The sequence below is a fragment of the Podarcis tiliguerta genome (assembly GCF_965153285.1).
Source record: "Podarcis tiliguerta genome assembly, chromosome: 3".
NCBI lineage: Eukaryota > Metazoa > Chordata > Lepidosauria > Squamata > Lacertidae > Podarcis > Podarcis tiliguerta.
This window is the reverse complement of record NC_139536.1, coordinates 28,293,722-28,315,420: the sequence shown is the minus strand read 5'-3', so window position 1 is coordinate 28,315,420 and position 21,699 is coordinate 28,293,722. Positions and strand designations below refer to the sequence as shown.

Sequence of the window (21,699 nt, the reverse complement as noted above, 5' to 3'; positions counted from 1 at the left end):
TCTCCCATAGCTGCCATCCAACAGCTTTCAATGTAGTAGTAGTAGTAATAGTAATAGTACTACTACTACTAATAATAATAATTTATTTATACCCCGCTCATCTGGCTGGGTTTCCACAGCCACTCTGGACGGCTTCCAACAAAGTATTAAAATACAGTGGTCTGTTAAACATTAAAAGCTTCCCTAAACAGGGTTGCCTTCAGATGTCTTCTAAAAGTCTGGTAGTTGTTCTTCTCTTTGACATCTGGTGGGAGGGCATTCCACAGGGCGGGTGCCACTACCAAGCAGGCCCTCTGCCTGGTTCCCTGTAACTTGGCTTCTCGCAGTGAGGGAACTGCCAGAAGACCCTCGGCACTGGACCTCAGTGTCCGGGTAGAACGATGGGGGTGGAGATGCTCCTTCAGATATACTGGATTGGGGCTGTTTAGGGCTTTAAAAGGTCAGCACCAACACTTTGAATTGTGCTCGGAAAAGAGTATACTAAAAGCAGCATATAGCCACTGTGACGCATAGCCACTGAGAGTTCTAACCTCCATTAACAGTGAATTCCACAATCATTTATACCCACTTTCAGTTTCGAAAGGGGCACAGCTCAGGGACAGAGCATGTGCTCTGCAGAAGGTGCCAGGTTCCATCACCCAGAGGTAAGGATCTGGTTGTAAAAGGTTCCCCACTCTGAGATAGATAGACCAATGGTCTGACTCTGGATGAGGCAGCGTCCTGTGAGGATTTTGCTCTCTTGAAACCTGGGCTTACAGTGAATTAAGACTGTTTCCATTTAAAAAGGAGACTAGGATGGCACTGGAATAGGACGGAGAGAAAGGGCTGAGGTGGCACTGGGACAGAGCAGAGGAAAAATGGCAAGGGCGTTATAGGTTATAGGCGTAGAATTGGGGGCAGAGGAATTACAAAGGGCAGACCGAAAGCCACCCTCCCCAACATTTCCTTAGCTCCTCAAAGAAGCAGGCGCTGCCCCAAATCTTTCAAACTTTCTCTCTGCAACCAAGAGAAGCTGGCTTTTGTGTTAGCGGCGAAAGCCAGGATTTTTGGGATGCCAAAGTGTGTGCCAGACCCTAGATTCTGTGCTGGGTTTTCACAAGCCAGCACATGGAACACACCCAATCCTGATCACAGCCGCCCAGGAGAATTTCTTTCCCTAGAACAGGCCTGCGCAACATAGAAGTCCCATGTGCTGTGCAGGCCTGCCCTAGAATGACTTCCATGGGTGGAGTCAGTGCATTAGGGCCGTGTGGAAGATCAAAACCTGGCCTACAGAAGGGCCTAAACTGGTTTTAGAACAGGACAGGCCCAGGAAACTGTTGCCACTACTCCTCAGGCATCTGCTTCAGCTGGGAGAAGGCACTGAGGTCGGAATGAAATCGCCCTGGCCCTGCTCGGGTGCTGATTGTTTTAGGGGAACTGGTGGCCCTCCAGATGTTGCCGGACTCTAATTCCCATAATCCCTGGCCATGTGATGGGAGATGGAGGATATTCTGCCAGAGAGTGTGCTGTGCAACTGGACTCAAAAATAAAAGCTGTTAAGGCAGACCTGTGTTTGAAATATGTTCAGTTGGTGTGCAGACTAGGCATGTTGCACCAGTTATTTTTAAAAGACTTTGGCAGCGCCAAATTTTATTGTATTGGAAATTTATTGTGTCAATAATACACTAGTATAATGCACTAGCTGTCAGGGGTTGTGTTTTTTTTGCAGGGGGACGACAAAGAAAAACTTATTTTTATTATCAGACATCCTGCTTTTCTGCACCCACCCCCACCCAATATAGTGTTAATATTCTATCAGGAAACAAATATAACCCCCACCCCACCCCGCAAAGGGAGAGACTTACTCTACTATGCTGAGTATCTGAGCTCCATAAATAAGGACAAGCTCCTGCACAGAAATTTGCATGGTATCCTTTAGGTTCATGTATCCATTTCCATCCCAGATCTCTCTTGAAGTCAATATAAAATGGGCGCAGGCAGCAGTTGTCTTGCACGTTCCTGAAAATGCAATTGCAGACAAGCATATTATTACAGTCACAGCCACCAAAACTGGGCAGGGGAGCAAGAAGCTGAGCTCAAACAGAGATTCTTTGTAAGCCCTATGCAGTGTTCCATCAAACTTGGGCGGCCATGTGCCATGGATGCTTTTGTTGAGATTGCAGGGGGTTAGATCACATGACCCTTGGGATCCCTTCCAACTTTACAATACTATGATTCTCAAAATGGATGCTTTCTTCTGAATTCGGGGTACACTTCATTTTTAGATCGAAAAACTTTTACTTTCAAAATAGTAAGAAACATACAATGTAGCACTCTCCAGATCTTGTTGGACCAAGCCTGCCCAGTGGTTAGGGATGATGGGAGATAGAGTCCAATAACATCTGAAGGTGCCATGTTTGCTATCCCTGCGGCAATAGTAATAACCCCCTCGCATATTTTAAACATTTTATTAGTATCTGTTAACAAATATTTTATATTGTCCAGTATAAGTCACTTCCAGGTCTTCTGTTGGGAAAGTGGTATATAAATTTTGTTAATGAAACAGATAAATGCATGAGCAAAGGGAGCTCCATGCAGGCCATCCCTGTAACTTCCAGTTGGCTACCTGTTCAGTAAATGTGAGAAAAGGCCCCCGCATAGGGCTGGGAGAGGACTCTGGACCAACCAGGATCCTGTTCTTGGTTGAATGAGTTCTATATTTTGATACGCAAGTAGGGTCCTTTTCACATGGACCAAATGTGTAGCCATGGCTGATGGAAGCATCGCTGGCCCCTAGGGGATACAGCTAGCCTGTGGTGACTCCACGGCCCTTTCATGCCCACTTTTAATACACGAGGCAGTTCATCTGAAACTTGCCCAATGGTGTTTCTGCATGAGTCATTCCTCTGGATAAATCTCCTCCAACAACAGTTAATTCCAATCTATCTCACTGCCAGGGGTGTTGAAGCAATCTCATGGCAATGGAAACAGGAGCGGAAATGGCCAACGTTTGCTTATTTGTCTGGGCCAGGAATCAATCCAGCAATTAACTATTTGCATAATTAATTCCATAAAGTCCCACCACAGCAGGCAAAGAGATGACTTTACATCAGAAACTGAACTGCAGGAGAACAGAAACGGGGCTGCGTGCGATGAACATGGGTCGGAAAGGAAATCAATGTCTTCTTAAATCCCTGCTCTTTCCATCAGGAGTGAATGGATGATTCAAACAAACGCAATGCAGAAATGTGACAGCATTATTCATCTCCAATGGAAGCTAATCGGTGGGAAGTAAGACTAGAACAGCAAATCATTCAGCGATACAGTGGACAGCCTGCTCTGTGGAGGGACTTACAGGAGACTTTCATATTTTTTTTATGCACTTAAGTTTTAGGGGCACTCTCTTGGCATACTGCAGCGCCTTCCTGTGCACTGTATTAAAAAAGAAAATCTCAAAAACTCAGTGGGACTTTCTCCTAAGCAGGTACGGATAGGATGTGGACCTTAGCTTAGCTTGTTTCCCATGACACCAGAACTCAGGGAACAGTGGTTTATTTAACTTATAGTTAGTGATCACACATCAGGTTAAAACTGTTGTTTCAGATCCTGGGCTATTAGAGCAAACCAGCAGTAGAAGAGAGATAGAAATGTATATGCAAGCCCAAAGCTCATCACAGGTTGTTCCATAATGCCAGGAAATACTGTTTCTTGCTACAGTGGAACCTCGGTTTTCGAGCATCTCAGAAGCTGAACAATTTGGAACCCGAACAACGAAAACCTGGAAGTAATAGTTTCCATTTTCGAACGTGCTTTGGAAGTCGAACGGCTTCCGCTACGTGTTTCCCATTTTTTCAGTGGATTTTACTGACCGCCCATTGATCCTCTGTTTTCGAACGTTTCGGAAGTTGAACAATCTTTCGGAATGGATTACATTCAAAGACTGAGGTTCCACTGTACATCTAAACTTGGCCACAATGTGCATGGGTTTTTTGTTTTCTGTGGGGGGTGGGGTGGGGTAGTGGGAAGTAAATGTGATCTTTCATTACAACTAAGGCCAGTAGGAGATAATGGAATTTACTGGGAAGAAAATTTGAATTTTGTTACATTAAATCAGTTGTAACGAGACTATAAGAACCTGGGTGTTCAACTACTGCTCTTTGTTCATACCCAGCAAGAGGCATTTTTTATTAAAAAAATAGAATCATGGAATTATGGGGCTGTATTTATATTCTATGAATGTTAACCTATTTCTACACATGCAGGCAGAGACAACGCCTCAATCCATAATTACCTAAAACAATAGGCAGCATCTAGAGCACGCTTCCTCCGCCGACTGGACTGTTGCGACTCAACTCTGTAGGAGGGCAATAACATTAGCAGAAGATGTGGGGTCTTCCCACTGTTTTTTTTCCTACTGGGCTTTAAAGATTTCTCACCACTGGGATATGTGTAGTAGTCATCAATACCTTTAAAAAATACATTTTGGTAATAAATATTGTGCTGCTCTTCTGGAACAAATTATATAAACCAACTTTTTACAAGAAACTCGAACCACAGAAAAAAAAATCAGAGGGCACTGGCATTGGGTGGGAGCATTTATCACATGCTGATATGCATATGTCAATTTCATAAGAAGTTCTCATTATGTTGATCACTGTGGGTCCTTTGAGACAACCTTCCAAACCTTTGTTTAGGAAGTTCTATAGCACTGCCTTCCTTCATCAAACTCATCTCTATTTTACTATAGTATGATGTCTGAGTTGTAGAAACTATGGTTAATGCTGAGCACCAAACCATGATTTGAAATATGTTTGTAAACCATGCTTTGTAGGTTAGCACTAATCATGGTTCGGCATAGCATATCATGGCAAACTATGGTTAGAACAACCCAGAAACAGAAGTTGGAACTGGTGTACAACAGAAGATGGAGACTGTGTGAATCCATGGCATGTTCCTAATCTGTCAAGCTGTGGTTTGGAGAAGTATCCAAACTGAACACATATTCTGCCCTCAATCAGATAAAATAAAATAAAATGCAATTTCAGCACATAACAATGCCAGGAGATAACTATATGATAAACTTCATCTGCATTCATGATTAGTCATTTAGTCAGTTGTAATACAATATATTAAAGTTTTTTTCTTTCACAGTTATTTTAGTACAACATGCATTTAGATATTTATTTAACTCAAATATTAACTCTACACTTCTGATACACTCTACTAATCTAAGATAAAAATGCTGTGCAGTCCAATCCTAAGAATGCTTACAGTCCCACTGAGCACAATAGGACTTACACTCTAATATGTATGCTTAGGACTGAAGTCTAAGGCTGAAAACAATAGTCTGACTCATTGATTTGTATGGGGTTAGATTACACTAGAAGATAACAGGAAATAAATTTTGACAGGATACTGAAACCCACCCAGGTATCATCACTAAAGGAAAAACAACAACCCAATCTCTGTACACAAGCACACACTCATCCTTCCAGATCCCATTACTGTATTTGAGACCCCGTAAATTAAACTACACACAAAAGAAGCAAACTCAGGGGTGAGGGCTTGATTTAAGATGGACAATGGAATGGGGACCCTTCATCTTGCTTTCTCAGGCAATTTAAATTATCACTGAATTTGATTCCTCTCAATTTTGTTGTCATTTTCTGTTAAATCAATTTATGGGTTCCTTTATTGTTGCAAGATGGATTTTTAATTCCAATGTATTCCACCCTAAAACACTCTTGTGGATTGCCGGTTTTTTTAAAAAAACCTATCCACAAATGTTTCCTTTGCTCTCATTTGCTAGTATGCAATAACCATGACCCACTTGCTCCCACTTGATTCAGTTGACGAATCCACTTGGATTTGGGTGTGGAGCCGGTCAGGGATTTGCATCCCGCTTCTGGGGAATCCCAGTTATCATCCAAACAATATTTGGCTTCAATAAATTTTGGTGTTACCATGAGCATTCCCTCTTAGCTGCTCTGGAGAAATGTGGTGACCTTTCTTTCAGGAAGGAGACCAACACACACACACACACACACACACACACAAAATAAACACACAAAATAAACACACAGATCTCAATCTTTTCAATGAACTGGGTTTTTGTATTTTCCACGTACTGTAAAAACTCCTCTTACTTATCACATAACAATTTTAATTTTTATGCTTTGTCATTACCTGCAAATCTTGCCTCTAGCTCTTCACTTTTATTTGGGATGATATAATTATTTGAAGGCACGAACGTGCAACATGGACAGTGTAAACTTATCTTAAATCCAAGATTCCTGTCTGCAAAACACAAGGGAAGGAAGGGGAAATTGCCTTTAGATCCGGTGCAGACCTGAAACTATTTAGATTTAGCATAGGCAGGCTCTAAATGATCAAAGGCTTAGGATAATATGGTCACCTCGGTGGTGGAGCCACTCGTGTACTGCATCAGTTACATCGAAAGATAGCCACTCGCCTTCAGCTCTGGTTTTAACTACCTTGCTATCAATGTAGCGCTGCATAGGTGATGTTAGATCTTTGGTTTTCAGAACCTGCAAACGAGAAAAGACAACATGCATTCTGTTGGTTATGGGCTTTCAGGATTTCACTGAGAAGAAAAACTAGCTCAAAACTAGTTCAAAACAAGATGGCAATGGTACAGAAAATAATTGCTCCACCCAACAGGTTACAAACAATCACATACAGCAGATATGAATATAAATATATAGAATGAAATTGGATTCCAACATTGAGCCTGCAAATTTTGATGTTGCAACCAGACCTGGTGGCATCCTGCTTTTCATCTGGGCTGCTGCGTATGTTCCTGTGTTGCAAATGAATATGGCAGGATGGTTAGGGTTTTAAAGATCAGAGTAGCTTTAATTCATGGCTCCAAGATTCTTTGCTCATCCCAGAACTGTTTCCCTCCTTGCTCAATCTCTCTGTGCATTACAAAGAGGTAACAGAACTGAGATCCAGGCTTTCAAAGCCAGAAGTTACTACAAACCACAGCAAAGTGGGTTAGAATTTCATCATTGCCGGGACACTGGAGGAAAATAAAAGCACATTTCAAACGCAGACTACATCCTCTTTTACTTGTGTTGACCTGCTTTACGTATTTCTGATATAACCCAGAGTGTGTTAGCTTTTCAAAAAAGCATATAAAATTCTCCACAGGACAACGTGATTCACTAAGATATTGGAAAATAAAAACGCTAGTCTTGCTTTCACTGATTTATTTACTAGCAGAATGTCCATCATTAAGACATGACCTGCTTAGCTTTAACAGTGCACCAACATCTGTGCCCAGATACCATTTTCCATTGCCCAGAGCCAGATTTAGTGGCAGATGCCCCAGGTGACTGCCAAGGTGCCAGGCTTGCATTGCACAGGGCTTGGGAATTGCCTTTTATGGGCTGTCCAGTGATCAGCTGAGGCAAATGGTACTAACAGTTTGAACCATGGTTCGTTCATTTACATCCCATCTTTTTCTCCAAGGAACTCAAGGCATACATGGTTCCCCACCTTCTCATTTAATCCCTACAACAACCCTGTGAGGTAGGCTAGGTTGAGAGGAAGTGACTAGCCCAAGGTCACCAAGTGGAGATTTAGACCCTAGTCTCCCAAACCGTAGCTAACCATTACAGCACACTGGTGGGAAAGAGACAAAGTGAGTCGGGGTCTCTAACTTTCATTTTTTGAAAATTAACCATACTTTTGTGTGCTGTCCAAACCCTAATTTTAACCATGGTTTGTTAAAGCAGGCTAATTTCAAACCACAGTTTGTCGGATTCTGGCAAAATGAAATCTAAAAAGGAAACAAGACCTTCCCACCACTGCCTCATGATTGCATTGGAAGAGGAGGTGGGGAACAGAACACACCAACCCAAGGCCCACAGCTGCTCGCTCTTGTCAAGATAAACCATGGTTTGTTGTGACATCCCAACTTGCCCAGTGCTTTTGTAAAACTGGCAATCCTGACCTGCGCTGCCTGTGTTGTATTGACATATTTTAACTTGCAGGGAAAAGTGCAACATCCATGGATGCAAATTTCCTGTCTTATGTGGCAAGGGAAGTATAATGAGCTACAACTGCAATACGATGCAATAGCAAAATAAGATACAGTGGGATCTCGGGTTACAGACACTTCAGGTTACAGACGCCACTAGCCAGAAATAGCACCTCGGGTTAAGAACTTGGCTTCAGGATGAGAACAGAAATCACACAGCAGCGACGCGGCGGCAGCAGCAGGAGGCCCCATTAGCTAAAGCGGTACCTCAAGTTAAGAACAGTTTCAGGTTAAGAACGGACCTCCAGAACAAATTAAGTTCTTAACCCGTGGTACCACTGTACTTTAAAGCTGAATAAAGGAAGGGCGACAAACTGGTGCTGCACCAAGTACCTATGTGGGCAAAGCTGGGTTAGATCAGTTCCATCTAGATCTCAGTAATACATGCCAAGTCACCTCCTTCATCTACAATCAAAAGGTGGATGCGTGAGACTTCAGTGTGAACCAATAGAATACTAGCAGGCCAGAAGGCACAGCAGCCATTCCACAAGGTACCTGCCTAATGGGATGGCCTGTAGGCATCTGAGTCTCCCCACATAGTGTCCCCACCTTAGTGCCCCGTCCCCCTACCCACAACCACCATTATGGGTACCACCACCCCTCCCTCTGTCTCACACCCAAAGTAGAAAATGATGACCTCATGCAAACTTCCAAAATCTATACTGTAGAAGAAGAGGAGGAGGAGGAGTTTGGACTTGATATCCCGCCTTTCACTCCCCTTAAGTGGCTAACAATCTCCTTTCCCTTCCTCCCCAACAACAAGGTGAGTGAGGCTGAGAGACTTCAGAGAAGTGTGACTAGCCTAAGGTGATGCTTACTTGGTTATATAACCGACTATTTGTGAGCAGTGTATGATGAGAATACAGAGTTCGGCTGTACATTCCTTAAGGTCACCAAGGTGAGCAAAAATCCCCAGGTATGCGCCATCGATAAACAGACATGAATGCAACCACTCGTGTTGACTTCTAAGTTACATCAGCCACACCATAAACACATAAACAGATTTTATACGCACAGGGGTGGGGAAAACGTGTTCAAAACAAAATTGGTAAGTTTAACTTGCTAGTACCTTCATCTACCATCTTAATTGCTAAAGGCTGGCCCATGCCACACCTGGGTTGCAGTGGTTGGAGCACTGGACTATGATGGGAACAGATCCTGGTTCAGCTGCCCACTCAGCTCTGAAGCCCATTGGATAACCTTGGGCCAGTCTCTCTCTCTCAGCCTAACCTGCCTTAGAGGGTTATGGAAGTGTGGAGTTGGAAGGAACCATCTAGTGCAACCCCCCCCCCCCCCCCGCAATGCAAGAATCCTTTGTCCAACGTGGGACATGAACCATGACCCTGAGATCAAGAGTCTCATGCTCTACCACCCAAACTATCCCAGCTGTTGTGAAGATAAAGCGGGGGTGGGAGAGAACCATTTATGTTTCATGGAAGGAGGGGAGAAACTTGAGGTTTCAGCTCTGGTGTCAACTAATCCTATGTGTTTGCTTCTCTCTTCTGGGAAAGTGACTCAGGTTGTCCATCACTTACTGCAAAGCCACTCCAGCACATTTTGCACGGACGTCATTCAACAGGGGTTCAAGCCGGCCTTTTTAGGCAACCAGGCCTACCTGCCAAACCCTCCACGTCCTGCTCTTCTGTCGGCCAGCCTTGCATAATGGTGTGCGATTGCAATGGGAATGGCACTGCAGCCACGGAAGCCAACAGGGGTCTTTCCCTTGGCTTCAACGAGGTTTGGATCTGGCAATAATTGAGAGCAGAATGTGGTCCTTATAAACTATTGTACGAGGTGCAGAGTTCTTGCCAAAATACAAAAGGTACATATGACTTGCCAAATGTTTTAAAGCCTATAGTTCTGTGATCCGCTTCCTGAGAAATTGCCAAGCACGTTCATCATGCAAGTTTGCAAATAAAGAGTACATGCTGCAGACACAGACCAAACCCAATTACGGCTTGCGTGGGTGTAGCAGCCACATTAGTTCACACAGTCACAACAGGGTTGCTTCCATCCTCTGCACCCATGTTGAGCAACAGTAAAAATCAGACATGTTTTTAAAAATTGAATGTTACTAGCCCTCATGACTGTGAGAAATGGTTTTCAATGTGTGCAGAGATCTGTTGACAAACTACAATGGGCTGGTGGGTTTCCTGTCCCCATCCACAGCTCGTTTCTTTCTTTGGGTGCCCCATCTTTTCACTGCCAGCTCTTAACGCTGGCTGTTATGAACAATACACTTCAGGGCCTGCTATCTGCAAGGGTAACACTGCATATACAGAACTGCTCTATGTCAGTCTTTTTCCTGGAGCGGACAGTCTGATCAAAGAGCCACATTTGCCAACAACATCCCATTTTCATTGCCGGCTACAACACTACACTGTCTAATTTTAGCCTATGTTGGAAATTATTACTCTAAATATTGCCAAAGATTGTGTTTAAGGGGCAGGTATATGGAAAGTGTGGAGAGCAATAAAGAATGAGGATGGGTTGCAACTGCAAGGCTGTATCCTTTCACATGACAACTACCTGTGTGGCAGAAAATGTAGGAAGTGGTACTTCAACAACCATAGCACAACAGTAACACAATCATATGGGCTGCTCATACGGTACCAGGCCAAGTTCAAGGTCAAATCTTGGGTCCAGGACATCATAAGGCCTGTTTGGTGCCTTATAACCCTGCCTGATCACTGAGATATTCAGGGGAGTCACTGTTAGTAGTCTCTCATGGGTCAGACGCACAGCTCGCATCCACCAGAAACTGTGTATTCAGATTTGTGGGCCTAATTCTCTGGATTTCTCTCCCGGCTGTGATCACACAGGTCCAGAGGTCAGAGCTTTCAGGTTGGTGACACTTTCTGGGCAGGCATCATTTTGAGACACAGTAATTCAGTTTTGCATCATTTCATGACACAGTAATTCAGTTTTACTAGCAAACCGGAAGTGAAACGAACCCTTTCCAACCCCAGGAGGAGTGCGGGGAGCGTTTGTGCGACATACCTACACACTGCAGCTGACATACTAACGTGTCGCGCAACACACAGTTTGAAAAGCACTACCGTAGGTGCTAGTTCCTGGGGGGCGGAGGCACTTTGGGCCCCACATTGTTCAGAGGGCTTTTGGTTCCACCCTCTGCCTCCATGCGTGACATCAGGGCGCCCTCAGTAATCCTGAGAAGCTGGTGCCTCTAGACAGGTCCCCTTCCTTTTGAACACCAGGTGTCCGGTGAAGACTTTTAAAGATTTCAACAGGCATTTTAAGTTAGCTTTTCTGGTTTAACAGTACATTTTAACAAATTTTATCATTTGCATCTCTTTTGTATCTTCATTGCACACTGCTTAGAAACAGTAGAACCTCGACTTACCACCGCCCCTACTCACGAACAAATCGATTTGTGACCGCAGCAAACCCGGAAGTAAATACTGGGTTTGCCGTGTTTCACGTACGTGCAGAAGCGGCTTCTGCCATCTGCACATGCTCAGAAGCGGCTGCCACTGTCTGCACACACGCAGAACGGCGCTTCTGCCAGCAACCCGGATTGACTCACGAACGGACCTCCGGAACAGATTCCGTATGTGAGTAGAGGTTCCACTGTACTGTATAAATTTGCTGAAACTGATAATTAATCAAATAAATACCACATGACATCAGTATTCTTCCATGTGGACTAGGTTATTTCTCACTAACCTCCATAATCTGGTACCACCCACCCTCAACAAGTGGAGATCCATGCAAAACATTTTCCTTAATCATGTCGCAGGATAATCTCATGGTAATGGAATGAGTTATCGATTGTGGGAATACATTGCAAAGAAGTCACTAACCATCTGGCTTTGGCGTAGGCAATATTATGCCCTCCAGATGTTGTTGCTGGACCCCAACTCCCATCAGCCTTTGCCAGCATGGCCCATGGTCAGGGATGATGGGAGATGTAGTTCAGTAACATCTGGAGGCCACCACATTGGTTGGCTGCTACCTCTGATCTAGCTAGCGGAGCAAAATAACGTCTACAAAGCTGGGAAGCCTTCCCAACAACTCGCCCTTGTTTCTGTCTTCTTCACTTTACAGTTCAGCACAAAGCGGTCTCAGTACCGTCAAGCAAAAAAACAGACAAACAAAGCTTCACCCCAGGAAAATGCCGAAATGCTCGGTGCAATTTCCTGAAGTTGAGGGAGATGTCGAGATTGTCAGGAACGAAGATGTCATGCAAAGCAAAACAAATAAACCTCGGCAAAAAAAGAGGCACGAGCATTTAGCTGTAGCTCGCCTGAGGCGTGGTAGGTTTTATTAAAACATCAAGCCATAGAAGGCAAAGCCACTAAACCAGAGCAAGCCCTCTTTTTCGTTTTGTTTTTAGGGATGCTGATTGACACACTTCTTCCAATATCTGGAGGTCAGTGCCATCGCATCCCAACATGAGAATTAATAAATAAACTAGGGTGATAATTTGATGCTAGATTTTATGCCCAATATAAAGCCTGGTGTGGAATGGCTCTTGCACAATCCTGTCTTGGCTTTCCTCTAAGTCACATACATTTGCTGCAGGAAGACTGAATGAAGCCAAGAGACAGAGCTTAGTCATCAGCATTTTGGTGACAAACAAGTGAGGCTACACAAGAGGAACCCTGTGGACAGCTGCAAAGTCTCACAGCTGTATTAACACCAATATCTTAAGGAGCAATAGTAGCAAACACTTAAGATGATCAATGGGTGCAACCAGCAATCTTGATTTCTAGACAGATGCCAATAAACAAGGCCCCTGCATAGCATGTCTAATTTCAGCTGGTAACTTATTCCAGAGGGCTTATTCTTTAGAAGCCTGTGTCATCTCTGCCTCTTGGCTGCCCTCCTCTCCAGCCTGCACTTCTGCCTCTGATTCTGGATTGCCCTCTGCCACAGCCTCTTCCTGCTCACTAAACCCTGTTACTTCTTCAGATTCTGACCACTCATCGTCGACCCATCACCGATCCCCTGGCTCTGAGCCTTCTTCTTTGTGGGTTCCCCAGCTGGTGCCCCCCACCAGTGGGTGGCGCTGTTGTCTAAACCACTGAGCCTCTTGGGCTTGCTGATCGGAAGGTTGGCGGTTTGAATCCCCACCACTGGGTGAGCTCCCATTGCTCTGTCCCATCTCCTACCAACCTAGCAGTTGAAAGCACACCAGTGCAAGTAGATAAACAAGTATCACTGCGGCAGGAAGGTAAATGGTATTTCTGTGTGCTCTGGTTTCCGTCATGGCGTCCTGCTGTGGTTTAGTCATGCTGGCCACATGACCCGGAAATTTTTCTGTGGACAAATGCCAGCTCCCTCAGCCTGAAAGCCGAGAGGAGTGCCGCAACCCCATAGTCGCCTTTGACTGGACTTAACCGTCCAGGGGTCTTTTACCTTTACCTTTTACCTCTCACCACTCCTCTGCATCCAGCCAGTCCATTCCTTGCTGGTGCAGGGGAGAATTCAAAAAAATATGGCCCCCACCCACTCCCAGCATAGAGTGGTACAGTCCATTCTACAACACCCACCCACCAAACTATTCCACCTTATTCTGCTCTTTGTGGAGCCCATCACGCAATCATGCTCCTCCTGAGCGGTCTCTTCCCGTCTTTATTTGAGCAGGATCTGAAGGAATCTGGTGATCCGAAACCCACACCAGTGTAACTGAGAGCAGAAAAATGCCTTAAACCTTTTGCCTCCTCAAGTCCTTCCTTGTAATTTAATGTCCCCCCTGGGGTCTGAGCTGCCGCTGGAAGCCCGGTGCAGCTCAATGTCTCCCCCCTCTCCTCCTCCTTCCCTGTATCATCGCATTCCTCCCTTCCAGCAGCCTATCAGGTACCTAAGCAGGCTAAAGCCTCAGATAACAGTAGTAATAAAACCCAGAATTTCAGCTCCATTCCTCATGATGCTTTATGATGTGTTACCAAAACATGGCACTGTTTCCATAGGAAGTCATTTGAACACGTTATTGTTTTATAGTCTGTAGCTAATAAACTGCCATAAAAACAATCTCGCTGCAACCACTCCAAACAACGGATAGGATTTGTGCCCCGCTCTGCTTCCTCCCTCCACCCCACGGCTTGTCCTACTCTGCCAGGGGTACCCTTTCAGGATGCCTATTCATAAAAAGAAAAAGAAAAAATGGGAGCAGAGGTTTATTTCTAAATACAGAAGCACCTTAATAAAATAAAGATGTGGTGAAGGCTACCAAAGGGGCCGCCAAGTCGACGGGTTCAAAGACATTCCCACAACATTCAAATTTTTATCTGATCAAATTCCAATAAATCCCGCATTTGGCATCAATCTTTCAAAACATAGCAAGAGACACTGGTGGATGCTTGAGCTTGTTTGTTTAATCATTTTATTTCCCTCCCCCTTCCCCCTTTTAAAGGACTTTTATCCATCTTATATTACCTAAAGTCTTGGTCTTTTGTTAGAACTTATGTTGAGTACAGTCTCTTATGTTGTTGTTTAGTCGTTGTGTCCGACTCTTTGTGACCCCATGGACCAGAGCATGCCAGGCACTCCTGTCTTCCACTGCCTCCCGCAGTTTGGTCAAACTCATGCTGGTAGCTTCGAGAACACTGTCCAACCATCTCATCCTCTGTGGTCCCCTTCTCCTTGTGCCCTCCATGTTTCCCAACATCAGGGTCTTTTCCAGGGAGTCTTCTCTTCTCACGAGGTGGCCAAAGTATTGGAGCCTCAGCTTCAGAATCTGTCCTTCCAGTGAGCACTCAGGGCTGATTTCGTTCAGAATGGATGCGTTTGATCTTCTTGCAGTCCATGGGACTCTCAAGAGTCTCCTCCAGCACCATAATTCAAAAGCATTAATTCTTTGGCGATCAGCCTTCTTTGTGGTCCAGCTCTCACTTCCATACATCACTACTGCGAAAACCATAGCTTTAACTATACGGTAAACTCCCGTTAATGGGAAGAGACAAACACAGGAAGGCTCTTTAATACATTTCGGTTTCCACTGGACTGTTTACTATTATGAGGGACAGGGGAATTCTGTGCACCCTGCCTGGATGGAGGAAGCTTGTTTTCTCCTGCTCCGGAGGGTAGGACCCGAACCAATGGCTTCACATTATAAGAAAGGAACTAAACATCCATAATAACTTTCCATCAGTAAGAGCTGTTCGACAGTGGAATGGATCTCTTCGGTTGGTTGTGGACTCTCCTTCAGTGGAGGTTTTTAAGCAGAGCTTGGGTGGCCACCTCTCTGTCTTGGATGCTTCAGCTGATTCCTGCATCATGGAGGCTGGACTAGATGACCCTTGGGTCCCTTCTATGATTCCTTAACAACAATGCTATGTAGCTCTGAGGCTAGAATGACATATTGGGACTGAAATATGGCTGCCAACAAAACAGTCTCCTGCTAAATCTGCTTCATTGGCTGATGACTGTGAAACACATTGGCGATGATGTCATGGCATAGCATGATGATGTCATGGCAGGCATGTTTCTTGAGACACATTCTCCTATATCATCCATCCTAGGCCCTTGTCTAACTGTTAAGCTTGTCCCACTGGGTTGTGACATGTGCAACAGCTACCTCTGTTGTGGGTCCCTACCTATGGAACACCCTACTGCCAAAAGAGCAGACTACAGACCCTGACGGATTTCCACCATCAAGGGAAAACATTCCTATTCTACCAGGCATAAACCAGCGAAGCTGCTTTCTGTTTTCAGTAATTTTAGGATGCTCTGGGGTGTTTTTTTTAATAAAAAAAATAGGTTTAAAGGGTGTCCATAATAAAATTGCAAATAATACACAGATAAACTCCACAAAAACTATTAGAAAACCAAATATGCATAAAATAATCATCATTAAAACAATTAACATTAAAACAAAAATAAAATTGGTAAGATGTTGAGAATGAATACATGTAACTAATTCATATGTCTGGTTAGGCTTTAAAAAGGTTTTAGGTGCTGAAACAGTCTAAAGACTGATTCCTTGAAAATGTGGAGTGAACATTATTTGGCACTTGTAAAAGGGCAAGTTCTGCAGGCTGAAATTGGTTGAGAAGGCACGTCTTTATATACCAACAGTAAAACACTCAACTTGGCCCTGTAACAAAACAGCAGCCTGTGCAGATCTTTGAACAAAGGTGTAATATGCTGACAGAATCTTATTCCTGTCAGCAATTGGGCTGCAGCATTTAGCATTAACTGCAATTTTAATGATAGTTTTAACTGGTGTGTGTGTGTGTGTGTGTGTGTGTGTGTAGTAAATGATGTTTATTTTATGATATTCTGGAAACTGCCCTGAGATCATTATAAGTGATGAAGGGTGGTCTACAACTCTAGATAAGGAATAAATAATATAAATTACTAAACATTACTGGAGGGAAAAGGAGACATAGCCACTGTTTTTGGTGATTGTCATAACATCTCGTTGCAGCCTGATGATGTATGTACAGTACTCAATGGGACTGTACACAAACGGTCCCTATTTGGAAGGACTAGTATTCACACATCCGCATTCTAGGATTACTTTCCATCCATGGAATTGCCGCTTCTCCAGCCTCAAATAAATGTGGAAGTGGTAAAATAAATCATCTGAGCACATTTATCACAGGCCGAGATGGCAACTGCAAGTGGCTTTTTGCAGACAGTAAACCAGTATTAGAGTCCATGAATAAACCATGAGATGGTCTCATTCTTGATCACTTCCATATTCAGTTCAGGCTATGATCGTATTGAATGAAACGTTTGCTAATTGTTAACACTTGTCATTACTGCGAGTCACTCAACACTTGGTTGGAAAAGTGGAATGCAAATTTTAAATCAAGTTTTATTATATCCAACTAAAAAGTCACTGACTCTTTCACAAACACCAGGGGCTGTGCCCCTACTTTCTTCGCTTGCCAACCCTACCTATCCGGACAAACCCCCTACCTCCCCAAAGCCACCCCCCACCCAGTGGTTACCAAAGTCACCCCCTGTCCTCATCCCTCCCCGAAGCCAAGATAACCCAATATGTTTTCGTGTCTGAAACAAAAAAATATAAATGGTATCTCATATGGTTTTGAATTATAACAACACAGAATATAATCAACAATCTGTAGTCTGAAGCCTGGCAGCCATGTGGTAAAGGAAACAGAAAACACAAGCAGAAAACAGGGTTCGAAACAAAGGGCTTAAATTATATGAATTAGCTCAGGTGTGGTGGTGGTGTTATTATTATCTGGTTGAAGATGTAAGAACATAAGGCAGGCTCCTAATTTCAATTAATCATTTCACAGACGTCGTTTGAGGGAAATGGCTAAACACAAAACGCATGAAAAATCACAGTAAAGTTAAGCTGAAAATGCTGTGTCCCTGTTGCTGGTTTCGGGGGGACTGAAAAAAAAGGTAAAGGACCCCTGACAGTTAAGTCCAGTCGCAAACGACTCTGGGGTTGCAGCGCTCATCTCACTTTACAGGCTGAGGGAGCCAGCATTTGTCTGCAGACAGTTTTTCTGGGTCATGTGGCCAGAATGACTAAGCTGCTTCTGGTGCAATGGAACACCGAAACCAGAGCAGCGCATGGAAACACTGTTTAACTTCCCACCAGAGTGGTACCTATTTATCTACTTGCACTTTTTGGCATGCTTTTGAATTGCTAGGTTGGCAGGAGCTGGGACCGAGCAACGGGAGTTCACCCGGTTGCGGGGATTTGAACCACCAACCTTCTGATCAGCAAGCCCAAGAGGCTCAGTGGTTTAGACCACAGCGCCACCCGTGTCTCAGATCTCAGCACTAATCTGTCTCAAATCTCAGCACTCTGATTTAACTGAATTGCATATGAAGATGCAAGTTCACTATATATGAAGTGCCACAGACATCGGCAAGAGAGGAGGGGTAACTCCAACAAACTCCCATGAGGGAGAACTCTAAATACCATCACAATAGCTGTCTGAGGCAAGAAATGTATGGCAGGAACTGCCCTCCTGGCCTGGACACTGTCACCGACTCTGCTCCTGGATCTGAAGAGGGGGTAGGAAGAGTGCGTCAGGGAGGGACTGTGCTTTATCATGGGAAAGACTACCACTGACACTGGCAAGGAGCTGCTACTTTAGACGGCCAAAATCTGCTTGAATAAAACTATATAACTGTGTTGAAAGCACTTGCTCTGGAGCTTGCTTTTTCCTCCTCCCACCCACTCCTTTTTCCTTATGTGCCATGTCTTTTTAGATTGTGAGCCTGAGAGGGCAGGGATTAATTTAGTACTGATTTTTGTAAGCTGCTCTAAGAGTCTTTCTTATTTTTATTTTTGCTAAAGGGTGGGGTATAAACGTGTTAAACAAACAAACAAGTGAGTCAATGCTTCTTCTTTTTTTAAAGTCAGTTAAGTGACGGAATGGTTAGGGGAAAAAATAAAGCAAACTCCCAGAAATGTATAGCAGCATCAATAATCAAAGACGACAAAATGGGGTCAGACGGGTTGAGGATGAGATAAAGACTCCACCCAGCTTTCGGCTCTGATTTTTAACAAACTAAGGCTGCAATCCTGAGCACATGTCCTTGGGAATAAGAACTGGACTGGCTTCTGAGTAAATGTTTATAAGACACAGCTGTAGAGCTGGGATCCCATCCTTGCTTAACTGTAGAAATCAGTGGGGCATAGTTCTGAGTATAATATAAATGTATGACATTATTTATATGTATTTATATTATTATACTTAGGGACACGCTTGGCGCTGTGGTCTAAACCACAGGGCCTAGGACTTGCCAATCAGAAGGTTGGTGGTTCAAATCCCCACAACGGGGTGAGCTCCCGTTGCTCGGTCCCTGCTCCTGCCAACCTAGCAGTTCAAAAGCACATCAAAGTGCAAGTAGATCAATAGATACCACTCCGGCGGGAAGGTAAACGGCGTTTCTGAGTGCTGCTCTGGTTCGCCAGAAGCAGCTTAGTCATGCTAGCCACATGACCTGGAAGCTGTACGCTGGCTCCCTCGGCCAGTAAAGCGAGACGAGCACTGCAACCCCAGAGTCGTCCGCGACTGGACCTAATGGTCAGGGGTCCCTTTACCTTTTTATATTACGGATGCAGCCCTCATTAATACTATGTTTGATATTAGTTCAGAATTCTTATGAAGTGCTCACCCTAAACCTCACTGTTTAGGGGTGCTGTGCTATCACCATGTCAACAGGAGAAAGACACAAGTGAAGAATGAAGTATTATTCAAGCAGAGGAATATAGGAGCTGCCCTATACTATTATTGGTATATCTAGCTCAGCATTGTCTACGTTGGGTGTCAGCACCTCTCCAGGGTTTGAGGAAGGGTTCTCTTCCAGCCATACTTGGGGTGCTGGGGTTTGAACCTGGGGCCTTCTGCATGCATTGGGTTGACAAGACGCCACCATTTCTCTGTTAAGGGCATCTCTTCAATAATATAATGAAGTTCCTTAATAAAATACCCAGTGCAAAATACTCACACAGCTACTTAGTTTCAGCCCACCTAACACAGTGGTACCTCGGGTACAGACGCTTCAGGTTACAGACACTTCAGGTTACAGACTCCGTTAACCCAGAAATAGGTTAAGAACTTTGCTTCAGGATAAGAACAGAAATTGCGCGGCGGCAGCGGGAGGCCCCATTAGCTAAAGTGGTGCTTCAGTTAAGAACAGTTTAAGGTTAAGAACGAACCTCCAGAATGAATTAAGTTCTTAACCTGAGGTACCACTTTTTTAATTCTACCGTAAAAGCGTCTTAAGGAGAAACCTTCTTTTCCAGCTCCCAAGAACCTAAGACAATCCCTTCTGGATCAAACCAAAGACCCATCTAGCCCAGCGAGAGGGAAACCATGAGCTCCAATCAAAATAATTCAACAGACTATGGTTGTTTGCACATCTGAGGCTTAAACTGTGATTTCTAAAGTAAGTGTGAAACTGAATTGGCTGGGATACATGTTCAAGTTGTTCTTCCCATTTCTCTCATATCTGACAGAAAACGTGCAAGAGATGCTTGAATATGTTAATACATACACTACAAACTTAGATCTGCTTTATACTATTTATATTGGTCTGGCATCTCCCAAAGGATCCTGGGAATGGTAGTTTGGTGAGGTAGTGAGAATTCTGTTGCAGATCCCCAGACCTGCCTCACATGAACTACATTTCTCACAGTTCCCTGTTAAGAGAGAAGTGTACATTAAAATCAGCCGAACTCTACATTGCACAGAAAGGGTCACACAGGTAACAGTCATGAGACAGCAATGATCACCACAGTTTTACCTGATACAGTTCTATCCGTTGTTCCGAGACACGAGCCTTTGGATTCTGCAATCGAAAGACTCTAAATTCTGCCTTCACCAGGTTGGAAGCGTTTTTTTCCATCGCCGAGACATCAAATCTCACTCGTCTAAAATAGGGGATGGGGTGGTTTGTTGAGATGAGATCTGCAAGAAGTTAGTGTAATGGTTTAAAATTATGAATATATTGTTCTTTTACAGGCCACAGCACAAGGCAGACTCAAGAAACAGCGACGGAAATGTCTGCTGGATGATTCAGCTTCCAGCAGCCAATTTCGATATCATTAACAATTTAACCAGATAAACAAACACATGTGTTTGATTATAGAAACAGCAGATTAATAGAGATCAGCAAGCCATTTCCAACTCTCTTTCAGGGCATGCATTTAACCCTGTTCTTTGAAAGCAACGTGGAAAATCCTGGATGATTATAAATTGGAACAAACTCATGACAGCTGATGTTTCACAAATGACTCCAGACTTGCATACGCTTAATAGCAACTGCCAAGAAAATAGAATTTAATGACAAGCAGTTTGCTGTGGGTAGCTTTATGAAAGAAAGAAAAAAAAGTCTGGAGGAAAAAAATATCTAAACTCTTGACAATATGTTTTGTCTTTTAAATATTTCGACTGAATCTCAAAGAAGAGGAAAGGAAACAGACAATTGTATAACAAATCTAAGACTTTACACAAAGCAATAAAGTCCCTCTCCTCTAAAGAAGGGGGGGATAACCAGTTGTATTTCATCATGAAACTGAAAAAAATCATTTCTGCACGCTGATGGGCATCCGAGCAATAATGTAGACTCCTTCTTTTAACAATTTGTGTAGCTATACTTAAATATTAGTTGCTGGTTTAAAATGTTAAGTGTTTTAATGTTCAAGTGAGCCGCACTTCAGATTAAGAGCCATTGTCATATTATATGGTAGTGAGCCATATTGTCTCCATGGCAATTTCTAAAACAGGAAGTGTTCCTTGAGGAGAGGTGATCAGGATTGCAGAAGGGGCAAGGGAGGGAAGATTTAGCCCTTTCTCTGCACATAATTTCCCTTGCTCCAAACTGCCCTGCCCTATCCCATGACATTCCAAAATGTTTCAAATGTCCCCAAAAAACAGATCTGGAATTCCATAGGGAGTAAAGCTGCTTTCTGAAGGATCTCTCTGAATTAAGAAAATAAATAAATAAATAAATAAATAAATAAATAAATAAATAAATAAATAAATAGGAGAACATGCAACATAATCAAAAGATACTGACAACAAAAATACCTAGCGATTACTACGAGCTCTTCAGTCAAGGATTCAGAATTAATTATATTTATTTATAATGTTTCTCAGACTCCTTTAAAGCAGGGGAAACTATCTCAAGTTTTTAAAAAAAGTATACGAAAACACGGTTAGAACAACTAAACCATGATCAAG

The 21,699-nt window shown here is 43.6% G+C and overlaps 1 protein-coding gene across 1 annotated transcript in view; it reads right to left on the bottom strand.

The window, feature by feature from the left end:
* TGFB2 (transforming growth factor beta 2) overlaps positions 1-21,699 on the bottom strand; it is an 81,507-nt gene that overhangs the window by 1,101 nt on the left and 58,707 nt on the right. The window contains exons 2-6 of the mRNA XM_083433363.1: positions 20,261-20,424; positions 6,398-6,530; positions 6,169-6,279; positions 4,274-4,448; positions 1,848-2,001 (exon numbers count right to left, since the gene is read on the bottom strand). Coding sequence (XP_083289489.1) covers positions 1,848-2,001; positions 4,274-4,448; positions 6,169-6,279; positions 6,398-6,530; positions 20,261-20,424 — 737 coding nt within the window. The remainder of the gene's footprint in view (positions 1-1,847; positions 2,002-4,273; positions 4,449-6,168; positions 6,280-6,397; positions 6,531-20,260; positions 20,425-21,699) is intronic.